Source organism: Nannospalax galili, unplaced genomic scaffold (assembly GCF_000622305.1).
Source record: "Nannospalax galili isolate Female #2095 unplaced genomic scaffold, S.galili_v1.0 scaffold259, whole genome shotgun sequence".
Lineage (NCBI taxonomy): Eukaryota > Metazoa > Chordata > Mammalia > Rodentia > Spalacidae > Nannospalax > Nannospalax galili.
In genome coordinates, this window is record NW_008344750.1 from 1,165,598 (window position 1) to 1,186,320 (window position 20,723).

At 48.0% G+C, this 20,723-nt stretch overlaps 2 protein-coding genes across 5 annotated transcripts in view; one reads left to right on the forward strand and one right to left on the reverse strand.

Moving 5' to 3' along the window:
• Positions 1-1,037: 1,037 nt before the first annotated feature.
• Pik3ip1 (phosphoinositide-3-kinase interacting protein 1) lies at positions 1,038-15,567 on the forward strand. The gene is made up of 6 exons (XM_008841017.3): positions 1,038-1,552; positions 2,418-2,534; positions 2,632-2,751; positions 3,853-4,047; positions 4,151-4,229; positions 13,849-15,567. The coding sequence occupies exons 1-6, from the start codon at positions 1,483-1,485 to the stop codon at positions 14,051-14,053; spliced, it is 786 nt and encodes a 261-aa protein (XP_008839239.1). The 5' UTR covers positions 1,038-1,482; the 3' UTR covers positions 14,054-15,567.
• Positions 15,568-16,503: 936 nt separating this feature from the next.
• Positions 16,504-20,723, reverse strand: part of Limk2 (LIM domain kinase 2) — a 77,259-nt gene continuing 73,039 nt past the window's right edge. For all 4 annotated transcript variants that reach the window (XM_008841018.3, XM_017800112.2, XM_017800114.2 and 1 more), the window contains one exon: positions 16,504-18,161. In XM_008841018.3, the coding sequence (XP_008839240.1) occupies positions 18,017-18,161 (145 nt within the window). In that variant the 3' untranslated portion in view covers positions 16,504-18,016. The remainder of the gene's footprint in view (positions 18,162-20,723) is intronic.

The following is a 20,723-nucleotide window of genomic DNA, read 5'->3' on the forward strand; positions in this document are numbered from 1 at the left end:
CAGTTAAGAGCCCTTGCTGCTCTTCCAGAGGACCTGAGTTCTGTTCCCAGCACCCACATCGGGTGCCTCATGAGTGTTTGTAATTCCGGCTTTAGAGGACCTGAACAGGAAGAGGCCTCTGAGGGTTACCCTCTCTCCTCAAATAAAAATAAATCTTTAAGACCTCATGTTACAATTGCTCTGTTCTGAAATTTTGGTATATCTGTAAACATGTGTGAAGAAATTTATAGACTCTGTGGCATAGTTACCAGTGCAGACCAAGTCAGGAGACAGGTTCAGAAGCTTGTGTGAGGAAGACAGGAGAGAGCAAAACAAAGCAGGGCATCAGACAGTTAGCAAATGGCTTTAAATGGAACATCACTAAGTACCCTATCTGCATATAACAAATCCAAATCCACTTCAGAACAGTTGGAGTCACTTAGCTTTCTATCGTGATAAAGTCTACATAATTTAGTAAATTTTTTTTCTCCCTACATTTTTGTGGGCAAGATCAAAACAGAGTCTCCCATTTCTATTTTGGGATTTGCCTGAGTCACAAGGTAGTCTTGGCAAATCATTCTCTCTCTCTCTGTCTCTCTCTCTGTCTCTCTCTCTGCGTTTCCTGCAGCTGCTTGTGAACTTCAATAGCCAGCCAAATAGGAAAAGGGCCCTTCTAGCCCTAAGTCATATGGACCTGGTTCAATAATGGACACGAATCACTACAAATGGATTTCCTCAGCGTGCTGGGGGTGGGTGAGGCATTTTACTTGACTACAGTGCTGGGAGAAAGGGCAGACTATATAGCTAAGCAAATCCAATGTTTGCATAACGTGCGTTTTCAACTAAAGATGCCCTTTCTGTATCCCTACTATATAGGGATACCCCACACCTCAAAAGTGAGCAAAGGAACGTGGCTGAGCTGACCCTGGCAAAGTACAGTTTAAATATAAAACAATGTGTGCATGGTCATAAACAACGGCCCGCCTTTTTTTTTCAAAGGTGGATATAAGGAGTCACTTCCAGTCAGATTCTTATTTGTGCCATCTATGCGGCCTTTTAATTCCTCCTGCTTTTGCAATTAGCATCCTCTCCTAAAGCTGTTGGACTTCAGTGCTCAGAATCCACCGCACTCCATGGTGCCTCTTGACAGAATGACTCTTTCTGTGCTCACACAAATGGAAAAAGAAAAGGTGACAAGCTCTGGGGAGGCGCCGTGCAGGTCTCAAACGGAAAAGCTGCTAAGCCACTCTTCCCTTGGCTGAGGGTTAGTGATCTGGTGTGGTAAAGGAGGCTTAGGACCCAGGGGGCGCCTTTCAGCTGAAAAATACCTCGCGCTGCAGCAAGCTAGCTGGAAAGCTCCCAGTTCTAGAGAAGCTGTTTACCAGAAGAGCATTAACAAGGGCAGGTCCGACTGCAAGGCTGGGGCTGGGAGGCCTACGGCTGCCAAGGAGACCCCAGTTGGCCACGGCTTGTTCCATCACTTGCAAGCCGGTGGAGGCGAGGATGCTGCTGGCTTGGGTACACACATTCCTTCTCAGCAACATGCTTCTGGCAGAAGCCTATGGATCTGGAGGTGAGATTACATTTTTTTTTTTTTCTTTCTGCAGCAACTTAACGAAGCAGAACGGGCAAAGCCCTCTATTTCCCCAACGTGGCCAGGTGGACAGGGAACGAAGCTTTGGGCTGTTTTGTTGGCTTGTGAAAGCTTTTCTTCTCCTTTCTCCTCTCCTTGCCAGAGGCTTGCGCTCCATCTTTGCTATTAAGAACAAAGGCAAGTGGCCACTTTCCCTTTCCCTTGTACAGGAGTGGATGGAGCTAGGGAGTTCACTGAGTGCTCTACTTCCTAGAGTCCGGTCTTTCTAAAGCCCTCTGCATGCTATGGCAGGCACACGGACCTCCCCCGTCCCCTGCCTCCTCCTGTGACTCTCCGGAGTGGGAGCTGAGAGTCACAGCCAGAAGGGACCAGGCAGATTCCATCCGTTGGAGCCTCTCTTCAACCTTCTACCTCACGGAATCCAGGCTTTTGTCAGATGCTCTCGGGAGGTGGTGTGGTCTGTTACACTGGCAGAAGGTGGCCATTTCCGCGGAAGAAGGGAACGTCAGTTTATATAACGTGGACACTTCAACACAGGGACGACTTTCAGCTCTGACTGCCCAGAACCCAAACTTTTAGCACCTGCACAGAGCCAGGCCCCCTGCTCCTTTCAAAGTGCACACAAGTTCGAGTGCAACAGTCCCTTGCACTTTTGCAGGCATCTGATTGTTGCCTAGGGGCTCGACCTCCTTCACTTGGAGGTGCACAGGGCTTTCCCTGCGAGGACCGGGGAAGTGCAGCAGGGCGCACGGTCCCCTACCTACACGCCCGGCTCCTGCGGACGTGGCTCCCCGACCTGCACACGCTGGGTCTCGGGGATTATTATGTTTCCTCTTCCTCACAGGGTGCTTCTGGGACAACGGCCACCTGTACCGGGAGGACCAGCCCTCGCCCGCGCCGGGTCTCCGCTGCCTCAACTGGCTGGCCGCACTCGGCGGCCTGGAGTCGGTCGCGGAGCCAAGTGAGGGTCCAGGCGGGGCGGGGCTGGCGGGCGGCGGCCTGGGTGGGCTCCTGGACTCAAGGCGCCTCCTTCTCCCCCCCCCCGCCCCCCCCGTCAGGCCCCGGCAACCACAACTACTGCCGGAACCCGGACCAGGACCCTCGCGGGCCCTGGTGCTACGTCAGAAGCGACAGCGGCGCCCCTGAAAAGCGGCCATGCGAGGACGCGCACTGCCCAGGTAACAGCCCGAGACCCCGGGACCTAGGACGCGAGCACCGCGCTCGCTTTCCCAGCCGGGGTTCTACCCGCTGTGCACGTGCGGCCGGTCGACGCCGGCCCGCCCCGCCCCGCCCCCGTGCAGTCCGATTGGTCAGGGCTGTCTCCAGGCCGCCGAGCTTAAAGCCCATTGGCCGCGGCGGCGTTCGGGGTGAGCTCATCCTCCGCAGAGCGCTTGTAAACAACCGTGGGAGGCGAGCCCGCTCCTTCCGGCCCGCCACGCCCCAAGGGACGGTCCTCGGTGCGCCCCACCAGCCTTTGCTGGTGTTGGGCCCGCTGTGCCCAGTCCATGAGAAAAACCTTCAGGGCGAGGAGTTCAGCGACCTGCCCAAGGCAATGACGGTGTGCACATTTGATCCAAGTTTTTTTTTTTTAATATTTATTTTATTTTTTTGCAATTTTAAAAAAGATTACTTAATAAACACGTAATTAGAAGTATTTCATTACAACAGCATTGACATATTCAATAACAATTTCCAGAGCTAAGATGCATCTCTTTCAAAATTGGCTGTAAATTTTTAGTATTTATTACTTTTTATGTGTATGTATGTATTGCCAGCATGTAGGTTAGTGCACCATGTCAAAAAGGTTTTTTAAACTAAAGAAAACAGCGTGCTGTTTCCAAGGTAGCGAGACAGTTCTCTAGGATTAAATGAGATAATCAAGGCAAAGCATTTAACACGGATTGGCACAAATTGTACACTGAGTATGAGCTACTAGGTGGCAGCACGGATTGCCTCCTGACTTGGAGTGGGGGGCGCCTGATGGTAAACTTGAGCTGTCTTGGAAGGTAGGAAGGATTTGAAGAGATGGGAGGCAGGAAAAGAGGCCGTTCCTTGTGGCCTTCTCACATTTGCCTCACATCACACCTCTGCCATGGTGTAGCCCTTTCAGGCCTATCTTGCTCCTGGGCCATAGTTTGATTTCGGTCTAGGGGATCTTTAAGGTGGACCACTCCCCCGACACCCCCAACACTCCACCCCCGCCAGGTTCAGCTATGGGGCGCGGGCGCATACACACAAGGGCAGTCTCTGATGAGAGTTGTTTCCCACGTCACCTCCAGAGACCACTTCCCAAGCACCACCAGCTTCCACAACGGAGCCGGAAGAGAGGTCTGATGTACCTGGTGACGATGAAGTGTTTGCTCCCGCTAATGCCCTGCCCGCCCGGAGTGAAGCTGCAGCCGTGCAGCCAGTGATTGGGATCAGTCAGCGTGTGCGGACGAACTCCAAGGAGAAAAAGGACCTGGGAACTCTGGGTATGATTGCCCTACCTCTGTCCTTGTTGGGATTCATCAGGAGATGTCCCTTGTTGATTGTCTGGGGTGTGGCTTATAGGACCTTGTGTCCTGTCCTTGACAGGTTATGTGCTGGGTATTACCATGATGGTGATCATCATCGCCATTGGAGCTGGTGTCGTGTTGGGCTACACCTACAAGCGGTGAGTAGCTTCTCCAGAGTTCTTTTCTGGAGGAGGGGTGAGGAGGGCACACAGTGTCAATCCAAACTTCTTTGTGGCTTTCCTACTCAAAAGGAAGCAAAGTGTTGAAGAAAAACGAGGTCAAGACTAGAGGTTTGGTTCTAGTTACTACTAGGTGGTTTTGGATCAACCCTTTCTTTCCTCTGGTGTTTTTTTTAGTTGTTGTTGCATTGTTTTCCGTGCTGCCCGAAAGCCCTTTAAGATAGTATGTGTGGATGTGGGTGTGTAGTGAATGATACATGCTGTGTGCGTGTGTACATGCCTAAGAGGTCAGAGGTTGACATCAGGAGTCTCCCTTAAATTCTCTCTACCTTTTTATTGGGGAGGTTCTTTTTGAGACAGGGTCTCCCTGGAGCCCCAGCTGGCCTGGAACTTGCTATGTAGACCAGGCTGGCCTTGAACTCACAGAGATCCGCCTGCCTCTGCTTCCCAAATGCTGGGATTAAAGGCGTATGCCACCATGCTCGGCTCACTCTACCTTATTTTTTAAAAAGATTTTAATTACTTGCATGTATGTATGTGTGCACATGTGGGTGCATGGAGTGCAGATGCCTGTAGAGGAGGACAGGTGAGGGTGTTGGATCCCTTGGCGCTGGAGTCACAGGTGATTGTGAGCTGGGAACTGAACTTGGATCATCTACAAGAGCAGTACATGCTCTTAACCACTGAGCCATCTCTGCAGCCCCTCCATCCTTATATTTTGAGACCGGGTCTCTCACAGAGCCTGGAGCTCATTGATTTGGCTAGACTGACTGCCAGTGAGCTCCAGGGATTCTCCTGTCTCCCCACCACTGGGATTATAGGCAAGTGCTGTCACACATGCTTTTTTTTTGTTTTTAGTTAATTTAAAATTTTATTTTGTGTATGTGTGTGCATGTGCGTGCATATGGAAGTCAGAGCACAGCTTGCAGGAGTTGATTCTCTCCTTCTGCCATGTGGATCCTGGGCTTGAACTCAGGTTGCTGGACTTGGAGGCATGTGCCCTTTGCCCACTGAGTCATCGCCCCAACCCCACAACCTGCTTTTACATGGGAACTAGGGATCTAAATTCAGGTATCCCATGCTTGCAGCAAGCACCTTACCCCCTGAGCCATCTTCCCAGCCCTCAGCTAGGAGGTCTTGTTACTCAAATTACTGATAAGGAAACCTTTGTCAGAGAGGTCCAGTGACTTGCCCAGTGTCATGTTGTCTGAGAATGGCAAAATCTAGATTCAAATTCAGCTTTCTTAAAAATATTTATTATCTTAATTTTATGTATACAAGTGTTTTGCCTGCATGTGTGCCTGTAGAGGCCAGAAGAGGGCATCAGATCCCTGGAACTGGAGTTATAGATGGTGGTTAGCCACCATGTGGGTGCTGGGAGATGAACCTGGGATCCTCTGCAAGAGTAGCCAGTGCTCTTAACCACTGAGCCATCTCTCTAACCCTAAAGTTCAGCTCTTTTGAAAACAAAAACCCTGTCCAATTGAAATGATGACTGTGCAGAAATCTGGCTGGACACTTGGGGCAAGGACCTGGAGATTGAATTTTTTTTTCCAGACAAGATTTCACTATGTAGCCCAGACTTGGCCTTGAACTACTAGTCTGGAACTCACAATCCTTCTGCCTCAGCTTTCTGAGTAGTGGGATTTATGAGCATGTGTCATCATGCCTAGAAAGAGACCAAATTCATTCTGTTGAGTTTTAAACATCTGCTACTAAGCTGGGTGTGATGCTGTGCACCTGTGATCCCAGCACTCAGGAGACTGAGGCCTGAGAATTGCCTAGAGTTTGAGGCTAGCCTGGGTTGCAGAGTGGGAGCCTATGTCAATAAAACAAAACAAAATATTCTGCTACTGGAAAAGGTTTCTAGCTGCTGTTTTTTCAGTCTCACGTTTGGGGCTTCAAATTTCCTTATCCATCATCAGTGGGATGTCCTCTAGGGTAGGAAGAAAAAAATGGGTTCAAAAGAAAATCGATTTGCTCCTCCTTACCACATATGAAAGTATAAGAGGCTGCTTGGGAAGCAGGGACATGGCCTGCAGCTGGGATGGCAAGGGCAGGAATGCTTGTGGGTGTTTTTGGTTTTTGAGACAGGGTTGCCCTAGAGCTCCAGCTGGCCTGGAACTCACTATGTAGACCATGGGGCCTTGATTTTTACAATGATTCACCTGCCTCAGCTTCCCAAGTGCTGGGATTAAAGGCATGTACCACCATGCCTGGCTTTGAGAAGGTTTGTTTTGAAAGTCTCCTGAGATGCCACATTGGAAAAGCACTTGTAATCACTGTGATTTTGATGTGAGTCAAAACCATAGTTACAACACTGGCTGACTCCAGACGATTATTTTTTCTTGGACAAAATTGGGGAATTTGACTTCTAGCTATGAGGGTCAACTGTATTTCTCTGACCCAAGAAGCCTTTGTTATAAGGGGAGTGATGCAGTGGGCCACATCATCTAGCAGTAAGAACCTTGTTGGACCTACAGTCATTGTTCTCAGCCAGCATTTTTAAAAATTTATTATTTTTATGTGTATGAGTATAATGCCCTCACATAGGTAGGTGCACCCATGTCATGCAATGCCCAACGAGGTCAGAAGAGAGCGTCAGATCCTTTGAACTGGAGTTAACAGATGGTTATTAGCTGCCATGTGGGTGCTGGGAATCAAACCTGGATCATCTGTAAGAGCAGTCAGTGCTCTTAACCCCTGAACCATCTCTCCAACTCCCTTAGCCAGCAATTTTTTTTTTTTTTTCTGAGATAGGGTCTCCTTGGAGCCCCAGCTATCCTGGAACTCACTATGTAGACCAGGCTGGCCTCAGACTCACAAAGATCCACCTGCCTCTGCCTCCCAAGTGCTGGGATTAAGGGCATGAGCCACCAATGCCCGGCAGCCAGCATTTTAAAAATGAGAGTATCTTAAGAGGTGTTGAGTCAACTGTATCTTTTAAAAAAATATTTACTTTTATTTTTATGTGTTTGTGTGTATTGCCTGTATATATGTAAGTGCACCTGTGTCATGTAGTGCCCTTGAGGTCAGAAGAAGGCATCAGACCCCCTGGAACTGGAGTTATAGATGGTTGTTAGCTGCCATGTGGGTGCTGGGAATCAAACCCGGGTCCTCTGTAAGAGCAGCCACTGCTTTTAACGACTGAGCCATCTCTCCAGCTCCTGAGTCAATCATATCGTACAGATGAAAATGGGGGAAGTGTTAAGTAATAACCACAGCTAGCAGCAGATGTCTCCTGTATGCCAGCCATCATTTCAAACTCTTTGCACGCCTCAACTTCTCACAGTCATTTTTGTTGTTGCTGTTGTTGTTATTGTTGAGACAGGGTTTCATGTAGTTCAGGCTGCCCTTGAACTTTTTATATGACCAAGGATGACCTTGAACTCTTTTTTTTTTTTTTTTTCGATCTTTTTGAGACAGGGTCTTCCTGTAGCCCCAGCTGGCCTGGAACTCACTTTGTAGACCAGGCTGGCCTTGAATTCACAGAGATCCGCCTGCCTCTGCCTCCTGAGTGCTGGGATTAAAGGTGTGTGCCACCACACCCAGCTTCAACTCTTTTTTAAAAAATATTTTATTTATTAGTTTTATTTTTATGTGTATGAGTGTATTGTCTGCATGTATGTGAGTACACCCATGTCGTGCAATGCCATGAAGGTCAGAAGAGGGCTTTGGATTCCCCTGGAGTTAAGGACTGTTTGTAGCCACCATGTGGGTGCTGGGAATCGAACCCAGGTCCTCTGCAAGAGCAGTCAGTGCCCTTGATCACTGAGCCATCTCTCCAGCCCTAACCTTGAACTCTTGATCCTCCTGCCTCTACCTTCTGAGTACTGGGATTGTGCTCACAGCCACTCTTTTGCGATAAATGCTGTTGTTATTGCCAGTTTTCAGATGAGGAAACTTGAGGCAAGAGAGAATAGCTACCTTGCCTGAGGTTGTACATCTTGAACTTGGTGGACAAAGTTATATCCTGAGACTAATAGCTATCTGTGGAAGTGGGCAGGTTGCTTCTATTTCTTCTACTCTAGAACATTGCTGTGGGGTAAAGGTGTGTGATTGCTTAGCTCATGTATGACACACAGTAAATGATCAATAAACAGTAGATGTTGTTCCTGTCTATAGAATGTGCCTCCCTGACTAGTTGGTTACCTTTTCTGGACTTTAGTTTACTTTTCAGATGGGAAATTAGATCTGTGGATCCTCCTAGCTCTGATGTTTCTTAAAAGGACAGTTGCCTAGTGGTGACTTTTTTGGTTTAAATCCCAGCTCTGCTAGGTGATTTAACCTCTTTTTCTGATGCTCTGTGAATCTGGAAGCAAAGGTTCAGACGAGAAGCACTGACCTGATTCCCAGACTGTGGCTGTGACCCATAGGAGGATAGTGACTTATAGGTCCAGGAATACCTGTTTGTTCATTTCAGAAAGATTGAAGAAATAGTGGAGTTGCCCTGCATGTGCAATTCATAGACCCAAACTATGGTGACTAAATTTAGCCCTTGAAATCTTTCTCGCTTCCTCAGCCACTGGACAGTGTTTGGCTGTCCTCCAGCCTTGTTACAGTTTCCAGACTGTCCAGGTGCTTGGACTAACTGTTCTCAATTCCAATCTCAGTTGGTGCCCAGTGCAGAAACCAGGGCTTTTTCTTCTAATTTTAATCTTCTAGATTGTTGTGGGATTGGCCTGTGGCCTGGAGCTTACTTTCTTATAAATTCAGGGGAAGGCACGAAGTCACCAGACTCCCCGTCACTAACCACCCCTTTCCTTAACGAACATACTCAGAGAACAGCCTCTTCAAACAGGAAACCATGTGTGTGGGCTAGAGACAAACTCTGAGTCTCCACCTCCCCACAATTAGAGAACAGAGTGTCCAGACAAGCGCTGTAGGTTGAATGTCATTTCAGGCAGCCTCTGAACCTTGGTAGGTATCCTGTCTATTAAATGGGGATACCTCCTCCTCCACACCAACCACCTGATTATTGTTAAGCATTATCTGCAAGCAGCAGGACAGTAATCAGATAAAGATCACAGTAGCAGCCAACATTTATTTTGTGCTTTCTTGATAAGGTCCTGCTCTCTGCCCTCTCTTGATTTTCTAAGGCTCTCGACTACCCTAGATGCACTGTTGAGCTGCAACCGAGAAGTTACAGCACTAGTCCCAGCTATCCACCCTAGACTGTATGGGTTTTTTGTGTTTGTTTTGAGACAGGTTCTCATTCTGTAGCCCAGGCTGGTCTAGAACTCCTGATCTCCCTGTCTTAGCTTCCCAAGTCCTGGGATTACAGGCATGAAGCTTCTGAGTCACCATGTCTGGCTGGACAGGAAGGTGTGTCTAAAGATTACCAGTAGCTCTAAAAAGTTCACCAGAGCCCAAGAGCCTCATGTCAATTTGAATTACAGAGGGCAGTAGGAAAAATAGAAACTTCTCAAAGAATGGCTGAGTTTATAGAAGTCAAAAGGAACAAGACCCTATTCTGGAATTGTTATCAATTCTGGATGCCATACTGGGCAAGTTATATACCTTTTCTGGGCCTCAGTTTACTCATCAGGTAGGGAATTAGATACACTGCTCCTCTCGGCTCTGGCGTTTCTTTGGAGGACACTGTTGCCTTGTGGAGGCTATATTGGTTTAAATCCCTGCTTTAGCATTTGCTTGAGCAGGTGATTTAACCTCTCCGTTTACCTTTTACAGTTCTGAGATTATTAATATAGATGGCACATAGATCTGTTGTGAAGGCGAGTCAGCGTGCTTTGGGTATACAGTTGTGTGCAAACACTGTAACCGCCTTGGGAAACCTGCCCTGAGCTGCAGCATGGCACAGCATTGGTTCTGACTTGGAAAACAGCAGCAGCTCAGAGTAATCATTGAAGAAGCCTGTGCTGCCTTGAAGAGGTCTCTGGTATTTCCATAACCTTGGGATAGGTCAGAGGTAGACGGCCCTTCTGCACCTTCTACAAGTGTTCTATCTGGCCAGTCCAGATCCCATTTCTGGTCCCAGAGCCAGGTAATTCCTGCAGGTTTGAACTCCGCCAAAGGTGTTGAGGCTTGATAGACGGAGCGAGCTTCCCCTTGATGGGAAGGGTGAGCAGGCATCAGTATTCCTCTGGGGAGGGAGGGCTGAAGGTAGGCTTAGCCTGGCTGCCTCTTTGTCCTGGTAGTTTGGGCCATGGGGTTTGGCCAGCCAGTCTGCTATTCGGCAGTGAGGGGTCCCTGCAAGTGCATTGTCTCAGCTCTGCAGGGAGTTCTTATTTTCTGATAAAAAGGGGAGGGAAAAACAGTAAGTCAACACCAGCTCACCCTCTTGGGAGAGAAGCTGAGTCTGTGAATAAGCTTTTTGTTCTTTCATAGTTGCAGACAACAGCCAGACTGTCCCCTGCCCCCAAGGCAACTAGAGGGGGCTGGCCTCCCTGATGGTCAGTATATATACATAGGCCTGGCAGCCTCAGCACCTTCAACTCCAGGATTCCCAGGGAGCATTAGCAGCAGGCACATGGGGTTAGGCCTTCTTCCAGGCTCCTGAATGGATGAAGTTAATCCAGACTGGTGGTAGTGTCTTCTTTCTTTCCCCTAGGTTGCTCTTCAGCCCTGTTCTGCCCTAATTATACAGATTCCCTCCCACCCCCCATAGTCATGTGTGATGAAGCCCGACCTTTACCAGCAGCTCAGTATGCCACAGCCATATGCTTGGTAAAAAGAGGGAGCTGAAGAAAGCCCTGGAGTTAAATTCCAAAGCCTCAGTTTATTCATGTAGAAAATGGGGAGAAGTTAAAAGTTGGTGCATGTATAGTGTGTGGCATCCATCAGGAGCATGGGTGGTCCTTCTCATTATGGATGATAGGCCATTCCTGGTACCTTGGTAGGTATTCCAGAAGTCATGACGTCCTGGCTTTCTTCCTCCAGGTCCATAGATTTTGAATTTCAGCCTCTGGCATGTTCCGTTTCTTTTATAAACTGCTGCTAGTTTGGATCCCTTACTAAAATTAAACCTGAACCTTCCATTTTTTTCCCTACATGGGCAGTCTTGAAGAACCTGGCATTTTGTTTTATTATGGAGTTAGGTGTTTCCTTCTATGTGGCACCAGACCATAACTGATGAACAGTGTCCAGTGACTCAGGATGTGACTATGGGAACTCTTGTTCTAAACAACCCTCTCATCATAGTGTTCCTTTTCCCTGTGGGTCCTTTGGGAGTTTTTCTGGGGTTGGAATTGATGATGTCCAGTATAGAAGCTAATGAGGATGTGATAGGCCTGGGCTTGCATGTTCATAAAGTTGGTTACCAGGGTGACTCAGGAAGATGAGCTCACAAATCTGTGACCTTACAATGAGAATTAGGGGATCAGAGCATATTTCATGTGGGGACTCTTGTAGAATGTCTTGGGCTCTGGATATTATCATATCCCACTATTTTAAGATGATGAAATTAAAATAGGAGGGATTATAGAAGTCATGAACAATACTTGACTTGGCTAGTCAATAGCAGAGTTCTTTTGGGAAACCTGATTAAGACAGCATTGCTTGATGAGTCAGGTCCTATTCAGGGCAATTCATCATAATCTGTGAGTTTTTGCAATGGTTGTACTAGTTTGGAATTGATTTTGCATTATCTTGTTCGAAGCAGATGAAGAAACCAAGGCTCAGGCTGTATTGCGGAATGTTGAATAGCCAGTGCTGGTGCTAGGATACAAAGTAAAGGGAATTAGATAACTTAATATTTATTATATTATATATTATTTATTTATTTTATTTATTGGTCTTTTTGAGATAGGGTCTCCCTGTAGCCCCGGCTGGCCTGAAACTTACTATGTAGACCAGACTGGTCTTGAACTCACAGAGATCCATCTGCCTGCCTCTGCCTCCCGAGTGCTGGAACTAAAGGAGTGTGCCACCATGCCTGGTTTATTTTTATGTGCATGAGTATATTGTATTGCCTGCATGTGTGTAAGTGTACCCATGTCGTGCAGTGGCCACGGAGGTCAGAAGAGGGCGTCAGATCTCCTGGAACTTAAGTTATGGATGGTTGTTAACTGTCAAGTGGGTGCTGGGAATCAAACCTGCGTACTCTGCAAGAGCAGCCAGTGCTCTTAACCGATGAGCTGTCACTCCAGCCCCAGAATTACATAGTTTAAAGAGGATTCCGAGGCACCTGTGCAACTCTTTTTCCTCCAGCATCATCTTCCCCAGCTTTTGTCATTGCATGTCACATTGTGACGGATGTACAATTCATCTCATCATGGCCATGCCCCTAAGGAAATCTTAAGCAGGCCCATGTTGTTTTATCAAGTCATTCATCACATACTTCAAGGCTCCTTCTGAGAGGGTTTCTCTGGCAGCTGAGCCCTAGTTGTTGGCTTCAGAGGATGTCACTTTGGGTTCTGAGTACTGGTTCTGGTGTGCAATCTATTGGACATTCTTCAAGCCCTTTGGTTGGCATTGGGGATGGTCAGATACAGTGGGAAGGGCCCTACATGGGCTGAGTCAGAGGACTGAGCAAATTTGAGTCCCTGTACCACCATTTCTTACGGGATGACCTTGATGGGGTCAGAACTTCTCTTAACAGCAGCCAGAGCACAGTAAACTTGGGCTTAAACCTACAGCATTCTTGGAGCATTCCAAAGCCGCTTACTTTTGTGCATAAAGTAAGACCTAAATCTTGGGGGTTGAACTAGAATAAAGTAAGCTGATATAGGTCACATCCCAGGTACAGAGTATTCCACATAAGCAGAGCAGCACTGTGGAGTATCTGGAGAATTAACAGGCATTGACAGATGAGAAGTTTGACGGCCATTTCATTGTTTCCTCTTGACCTACACAGCCCTAAGTCCCTTTTGTTCTTGCCTGGGTTAGGAATGGTCCATTTCAGCCTGGGTTCCTACCCTCCATGATATTTGGGTAAGAAGGCAATGTTTTCTTTTTCTTTTTGTCTTTTTGAAACAGGGTCTCCCTATAGCCCCAGCTGGCCTGGAACACATAGAGATCTACTTACCTCTGCCTCCCAAGCGCTGGGATTAAAGGCATGAGCCACCACGCCTGGCTAGAAGGCAGTCTTTTAGTTAAAAAAACCAATTGCCCCAAACCCCCAAATAATTTATTTTGTGGTGGGGAGGCCACATGCATGCTACATTAAGTTCAGAGGACAACTGGTGGGAGTGGGTTCTCCCTTTCCTCCATGTGGGTTCCAGGCTTGGCAGCACAAGGAAATCTTGTAGGATGGTCAGGTCCATTTTTCTGCAGTTTCATGGGTTAGGGCTGAAGCTAGGTTGGATAGTTCTCTGGGTCTCTTGGACCCCTGGGCTGAAAGAACAAAACTACATCTTTAAGTAAACTCTTCTGCATTATCCACTGAGCCCTATGGCTGCTGTCACCCTCAGCTTTCTGATGGGGAAGCAAAGTCAAGAGTTGGCAGGGGTGCTTTGTTAGTTTAAAGTAGGCTGGGGGAATTTACACCTGATGTCTTGGGCCTAGGTTGGTGTTAGTTGTGGCTTAGTTACTGATTTGCTGTGACCAGGGCGAGCTCCTGACTTGACCTCAGGGATACTGAAACTGAGCAAAGCCATGCTGGACACGCAGCCTCAATGCTTTCTTCTTTTCCTGCCAGGGGAAAGGACTTGAAAGAGCAGCATGAGCAGAAAGTGTGTGAGAGGGAGATGCAGCGGATCACCCTGCCGCTGTCTGCCTTCACCAACCCTACCTGTGAGATCGTGGATGAGAAGACTGTCATCGTGCATAGCAACCAGACTCCTGTCGACCTCCAGGAGGGCAGCACTCTCCTCATGGACCAGGCCGGCACCCCTGGGGCCTGAACCCTGCCAGTGGGGAGGAGTCCACGCAGACACTGGTGGAGGACAGCCCACCCTTCCATGACTGGGAGGAGCTACATTTTGTGTTGTGGTTAAGACCCTAATCCCCATTTCTCTTTCCTTTTTTTTGGGTGGATCCTTACAACAAGCAGAAGCAGGTAGCACTGTGGGTAAGGGCAAGGAGGCTGGGTAGGGCCTATTGATGCTCCTTTTCCATCCCTTGGAGCACAGTTTCACTTGTGGATGGAGACAGTGGCACAGCTCCCTAAGTGGTGCTGTGGTTAATAAGGGCTTCCAGACATTGCCTATGGCCCTGGAACTGGACCAGGGACAGATGGGGAGCTCCCCAAGGCTCCTCTGTGCTTTATTATCTAAGATGGCCTCAGCCTCTGTTTCCATTTGTTGTTCAAGAGCTTGAGTGGCATACACTGTTATTTAAAGTTAGACAGGTCAAGAGGCAGCATTTAAAAAAAAAATTGTTTTTTAAGTATTTGAGATGGACTGACTTCTGAGTCAGTCCCTGCTGACTTCTGAGAACCGGAAATGAGTTTGTATAAAAGTCAGAACTCTGAGCTGAGAAGGGCTCTAGGCTGGATGCTTGCTGGCTGTGCTTCAGCTTGCTGGCTGTGATGTGCCTTGACAACTGTGGGCCAGACCTGGGCCCAGGGTATCTTCCTGTTTCGAAAGGAAAAGGGAAGAATTGCACTAAACATTCCATTTAGGAAGAAGATAGAAAACCTGTTTCTGCTTCAGCCTAGCCACAGGGCACAAGCAGACCTCGGATGTCCAGACTGTCTCTCTTCTGGGATGGATAGTGACCTCTCCATTTTGTGCCAGTAATAGCAGCCAGCCAGCCCATAGGAATCATACACTTCAGGGTCTGGGGAGCTGCTTCTGTGAGGTGAACTTGAAAACTAAGCTCAAAGGCTAGGTAATAAAGCCTGGTGGGACTCTGCAGCATACCCTAGTTTGCAGGCAGCCCTGTGGCCCCCAGGCAAGTGCCTTCTGTAGGGCTAGAGTTGCAACCCATATGAAATAATCACAGAACCACTGGAAAAGACCCTGAGGTTCTTTAAGTCTTTCAGATGAAGGGCCCTAGAGAGGGAAAAGACTTGCCCAAGATCAAAGAGCAGCTTCTGAGTGGCAGAAGTCAGCCTCTTGGCTGAGTGCAGTGTTTCTCTACTGCTGTGTATAATGGCTCAGAGCCCTACAGGCCCTGCTGTCACTGAGGCCTTGGCAGCGCTCCCCAGCCACTGCCCTTCTACTGCTCAACATGGAGAGAGGTGAGTGGGGCTCATTCCCTTCAGCAGGCTATTCCTTAGAGCCATTTGTTGAGGGGACCCAGACCTCAGGGGTTCCCGTGGTGGTATTGGAATTAGAAAAGAGAACATTACTGATTTCTACTTTTCTATAAAAGCATTTCTCTGTATACATGTTTTATATACCTCATTCTGATACCTGTGTGTAATGTATGGGAAATTGCTCTGCATTTGAACTTCTATAAACATGAAACAAAATTCTGTCTTGCCACATTATTTGTGAGATATTGAGAACACTCCCCCAGTACCTTGAAATGATTTGCGTTACCTTGTCCACATCTGTGCAGTGAGTGCCAGTTTTCTCTTCATATCCTGGCCCAGTAACTGCAAGGTGCTAACAGTTGAACTGCTGCAAAATACAGCTTCTGCATTCTGTCACCAGGAACCTTAAAGGCTGCAGCTGCAGGATGGCAATGTGAACATCCCAAGAAGGGAGTTGGTCACAGAAAGTCTTTTCCCCTTTTGCACTCTTTACAAGGTGAAGGGAGTCGGGATGAATGCAACAGCCCTTGGGAGTAGTTGACTCTGCAGCAGCCAAAGGAGGAATAGAGGGTGGGCTGCCTGAGGCTGAGGGGGCTTCTTGTGGGTGATTCCTAGTGTTTTAGGAGGGAAGTTACAGGGAAGCGTTTCTTGAACTTACAACAGAGGACCTCCCAACAATGCTTGGGAGAACTTATCTTTGGGTTTGTGGATTTATTTTGAGACAGGGTCTTGTCATATAGCACTGATTGGCCTGAAGCCCACTAGGTAGACCAGAAACACATGCTACTATGCTTGGCTGGGGTTGTGGATGCATGTTGTCCCCAGGACCTCACTATCAGTGGCATTATCTGGTCCAGTGGTCTGGTTCAGAAGTTTCAGGGGTGGATGTGGAAGACCCCCGAGGACTTGGCCAGCAGGTGGGAGCTAGGCACAATAGCTCTGTGGCCAAGGTGATATCATAAGCCAGCTGCACAGAAGGGGCTGCCTCAAGTGGATGTGCATGGTGAAAAAGGTTGGGGTCCACCTAAGGAGAGGAGATTAGGCTTAGAACTCCCTGATGCAGAGTTGTGTGGCCTATGCCTGGAGGTGACCAGCAGACTCTCGTTATTTATTTCCAGTCAGGCCCTAAATCACTTTTTCACTCTCAGTATCATCGCTTATGTTCACTGCTTAATTTATTTAGTCTGTTTAATGGCCCAGCTCAGGCCCACCACTCCCACACTTGCTGGGGACATCTCGAGTACAACCAGCCACAGGATGTTGAACCATGCTGCTGTTGGGAGTTCAGGACACACCCTACAGCAAATTTGCAAACTCTACACACAAGCACAGTCTATGTAGCATGTAAAATGGCCAGAGATGGCCTCCCATCCCACAACTTATCTGGTCTATGTACAATATTTCACATATTACCCAACAGATAAAGCTAAAAACAGCAACCACTCTCCTGGATCCCCACCACCACAACTCACCATACACTGTTTTTACACCCCCAACCCACTCCCAATTTGTTAACTATGGTGCGAGCTCACAAACACTTAGGAAGAGGCAAACCTAGGTGTGTTGAGTGTCCCTGGACATCTGGCAGCCAGGGTGGAGGATGCCCCAATGGTTTCCAATACCCATGGTCCTGGAGTGTGGCTCAGGAAGCTGCAGCCAGAAACTAAGCTGGACAAGTCAATAAGGGAGGTAGAATCTAAAATGCCCAGCTCAGGGACTCTGCAGCCACCACTTCCTGTCCAAGGTTGCTGCCTGGAACAGGCATACTAGGTAAGCAGGAGCTGCCACACGGACAATGCCAAGAAACTGCTTAGCCTCCCCTCCCTGCCTCAGGTCCCAGGTCTGTCAAAGACCTCACTGGCCCCATAACCCATCTAGTGTTGTACAACATCTTGAGCTTTTGACTGAGCCCACCAGCCAAGATACAGGGCTTTCTGAGGGCAGAGTCTCTGTTTCCAGCCTCTTCAGTGCTTGTGGGTGACTGCTTGTTGAGACAGAATATGCTGCCAAGTTTCCATGAGGTGGAAACTCTCCCTGCACTTATGTGGTCCCTGGGCTGATGAGCAGAAACCAACCCTTTTCCTGACTCCTGGCAGGTTCCACCACAAGCCACAAGACTCCTTGAAACATACTCTTGTGCCCTCTGCTCCAGAGGGTAGGGCCTGGAGTGGAAGGGGACATCGCCACTGTCATTTCGCACCCTTTAAGGCCACCAGTTTCTCTTGCTCACACTACTACTTGAAGTCCTTCACCTTGTTTGACCAGAGACTTCAGCACCCCAGGTCAGTTCACCCTTGGATCCTGCCCAGCAGGCCCAGGTCATGTTGATAAGTGTAAGCCACAGCCTCCCAGAATCCCACTGCTGGGAGGGTCCCAAGTAGAGTAACAGACTCCTCCTGGTCCAGAGTCCAGGATCTTTTTATCTTCTTCACAGCTTTCAGGTGAGTGTTGGATTTACAGACAGTAATCAGGTCCCAAAAACCTGTGGAGAGGTGTTTCCCTGCGCCTGCATGCCTCCTGGGGAGGTAGTAGGGATGGCTCATTCAGCTTCTAAATAAGCCGCCAATCCACAGGAAGCCCAGTCAGCCCTGCTCATAGCAGGGACAGGGCGCAGAGGGGGCAATGCTGGCTGTGGGACGACCCCCTGCAGGGGGCTGGGCCAAGGCTAGGGAGGCGAGTCCCGGGTCAGGCCGTACTCCATGCTCACAGTGTGGTCCAGCTCCTCCAGCTCTGCGGGCAGTGGGATGGCCAGTTCTCCCAGGTATAGGGAGAGGGCCTCAAAGGAATCCTCCAGTTTTGAGAATGCTGGTCTGTAAAGAAAACCGTGAAGAGGCAGGTGGAATATGAGCAAGATCATAGGGTGGCCTGAGAAGAATCTAGGCCCTGAGCGCAGCTATTTCCTGAGTGTATAACTTCAGACAGACCCCTTAAGTTCCTGCTATACATATTAAAGATAATACTGTGGGACTGGAGAGATGGCTAGGTGGTTAAGAGTACTGGCTGTTCTTGCAGAGGACCTGCGTTCAGTTCCCAGCATCCATATGGCAACTATCAACTATCCGTTACTCCAGTTCCAGAGATCCAACTCTCTCTTCTGGCTTCTACAGGCATTGCACACACATGGTGCACTTACATGCATATAGGCTAAACATTCATATACATAAAAGTAAATAAGGGGCTGGAGAGATGGCTCAGCGGTTAAGAGCACTGACTGCTCTTGCAGAGGACCCGGGTTCGAGTCCCAGCATACACAAGGCAACTACGAACCGTCCTTAACTCTAGTTCCAGGAGAATCCGAAGCCCTCTTCTGACCTCCATGGCATTGCATGACACAGGTGCACTCACATACATGCAGGCAATACACTCATACACATAAAATAAAAATAATAAATAAAATATTTAAATTAAAAAAAATATATATCAAAATAAAAAATAAGGTAACACTGTGAGAAGGCTATCCAGGCTTAGAGGTGGTTGCTTGAGGAAAAAAAAAATCCAGGAGGAAAACACCCTTTCCATGTCTTAGAGAAAAATGCAACAATCAAAGGTGGGGTTGGACTAAGTGGCTTTTTACTTATTAAAAGAGAATTTGGAGCTGGGCGTGGTGGCGCACCCCTCTAGTCCCAGCACTTGGGAGGCAGAGGCAGTCGGATCCCTGTGAGTTCAAGGCCAGCCTGGTCTACATAGTTCCAGGACAGCTGGGGCTACAGGGAGACCCTGTCTCAAAAAGACCGAAAAAAAAAAAAAAAGAGAATTTGGGTGCTGGAGATGTAGCTCAGTTGGCAGTGTTGAGTGCTTGCCTACCATGCACAAAACCCTGAGTTTGATGCTCAGCACCACATAACTGGGTGTGATGGTTCAAACCTTTAATCCCAGCATTTAAGAGGTAGAAGCAGAGCTGGAGAGATGGCTCAGCAGTTAAGAGCACCAGTTACTCTTGCAGAGGACCTGGGTTTGAGTCCCAGCACCCACATGGCAGCTAACAACCATCCTAACAACTATCAGTTTCAAGGGATTCCAATGTCCTCTTCTGACCTCTGAGGGCACTGCATGACAACGGATGCATTTACATACATACATTCAGGCACTACACTCATACACATAAAACAAAAATAATAAAGTATTTTTAAAAAAGAGGTGGAAGCAGTACCAGGCGTGGTGGTGCACACCTTTAATCTCAGCACTCGGGAGGCAGAGGCAGATGGATCTCTGTGAGTTTGAGGCCAGCCTGGTCTACATATCGAGTACTAGGCCAGCTGGGGCTACAGGGAGATCTGGTCTCAAAAAGACCAAAAAAGAGGTGGAAGCAAGAGGATCAGATGTTCAATTGTTCAATGTCATCTTCAACTACATATCAAGTATGACACCAGCCTGGGCTACATGAAACCCTGACTCAAAAGCAAAGAAACATAAAAATAACAACTAAAAAAGTCAGACCTCCCAAAAGAAGTACTGGGAGTAGAAGGAACCCAGGCCCTGCCCCATGTTAAGTAAGAACTATAGCACTGAGCTACATTCTCCTAGGTGTGTTTTTATTAACTGAGGTCAAATGCTTTATCTCTGAGGTCATGTGGTCCTAACTTTAGGTGCCTTTTGTGCATGTGTGTGTGTGGGGTACTAGAGATGGAACCCAGGGCTTTGAGCATTCTAGGCCAGTGCTGTATCACTGACCTATATCTCCAACCCTTGGTTGTTTTTGAAACAGGGTCTTCCTGTAGCTCTAGCTGGCCTAGAACTCCCTATGTAGACCAGGCTGGCCTCAATCTCAGAGACCACTTGCCTCTACCTCCTGAGTTGTGGATGGAATTAAAGGTGTCTGCCACCATTTTATTAATCAATCAATTAATTAATTAATTGGTCTTTTTTGAAGCAGGGTCTCCCTGTAGCCCCAGCTGTCTTGGAACTCACTATGTAGGCCAGGCTGGCCTTGAACTCACAGAGATCACCTTCCTCTGCTTCCCAAGTGCTGGGACTACAGGTGTGTGTCACCATGCCCGGCTTTATTTTTATTTTTTTATGTGTATGTGTGTATTGCCTGCACGGGTAAGTGCACCCGTGTCTTACAATGCCTGCGGAGGTCAGAAGAGGCTGTCGGATCCCATGGAACTGGAGTTTCAGACAGTTGTTAGCTGCCATGTGGGTGCTGGGATTCGAACCCGGGTCTTCTGCAAGAACCACCAGTATTCTTAACTACTGAGCCATGTCTCCAGCCCCCATTTTATTTAATTTTTAATTTTTAGTTTTTGTTTCTTTTTAAAAATTTTTTATTTTTAAAAATTTTATTTATTATTTTATGTATATGCATGTATTGCCTGCATGTAGGTAAGTGCACCCATGTCGTGCAATGCCCGGGGAGGTCAGAAGAGGCTATC

Excerpts from the sequence above, each read along its gene's own strand:
- Pik3ip1 (XM_008841017.3), top strand. The coding sequence starts at position 1,483 with ATGCTGCTGGCTTGGGTACACACATTCCTTCTCAGCAACATGCTTCTG. Across the intron at positions 2,535-2,631 it reads GGAGTCGGTCGCGGAGCCAA|GCCCCGGCAACCACAACTAC; the intron begins GTGAGGGTCCAG and ends CCCCCCCGTCAG. Across the intron at positions 4,230-13,848 it reads TTGGGCTACACCTACAAGCG|GGGAAAGGACTTGAAAGAGC; the intron begins GTGAGTAGCTTC and ends TTTTCCTGCCAG.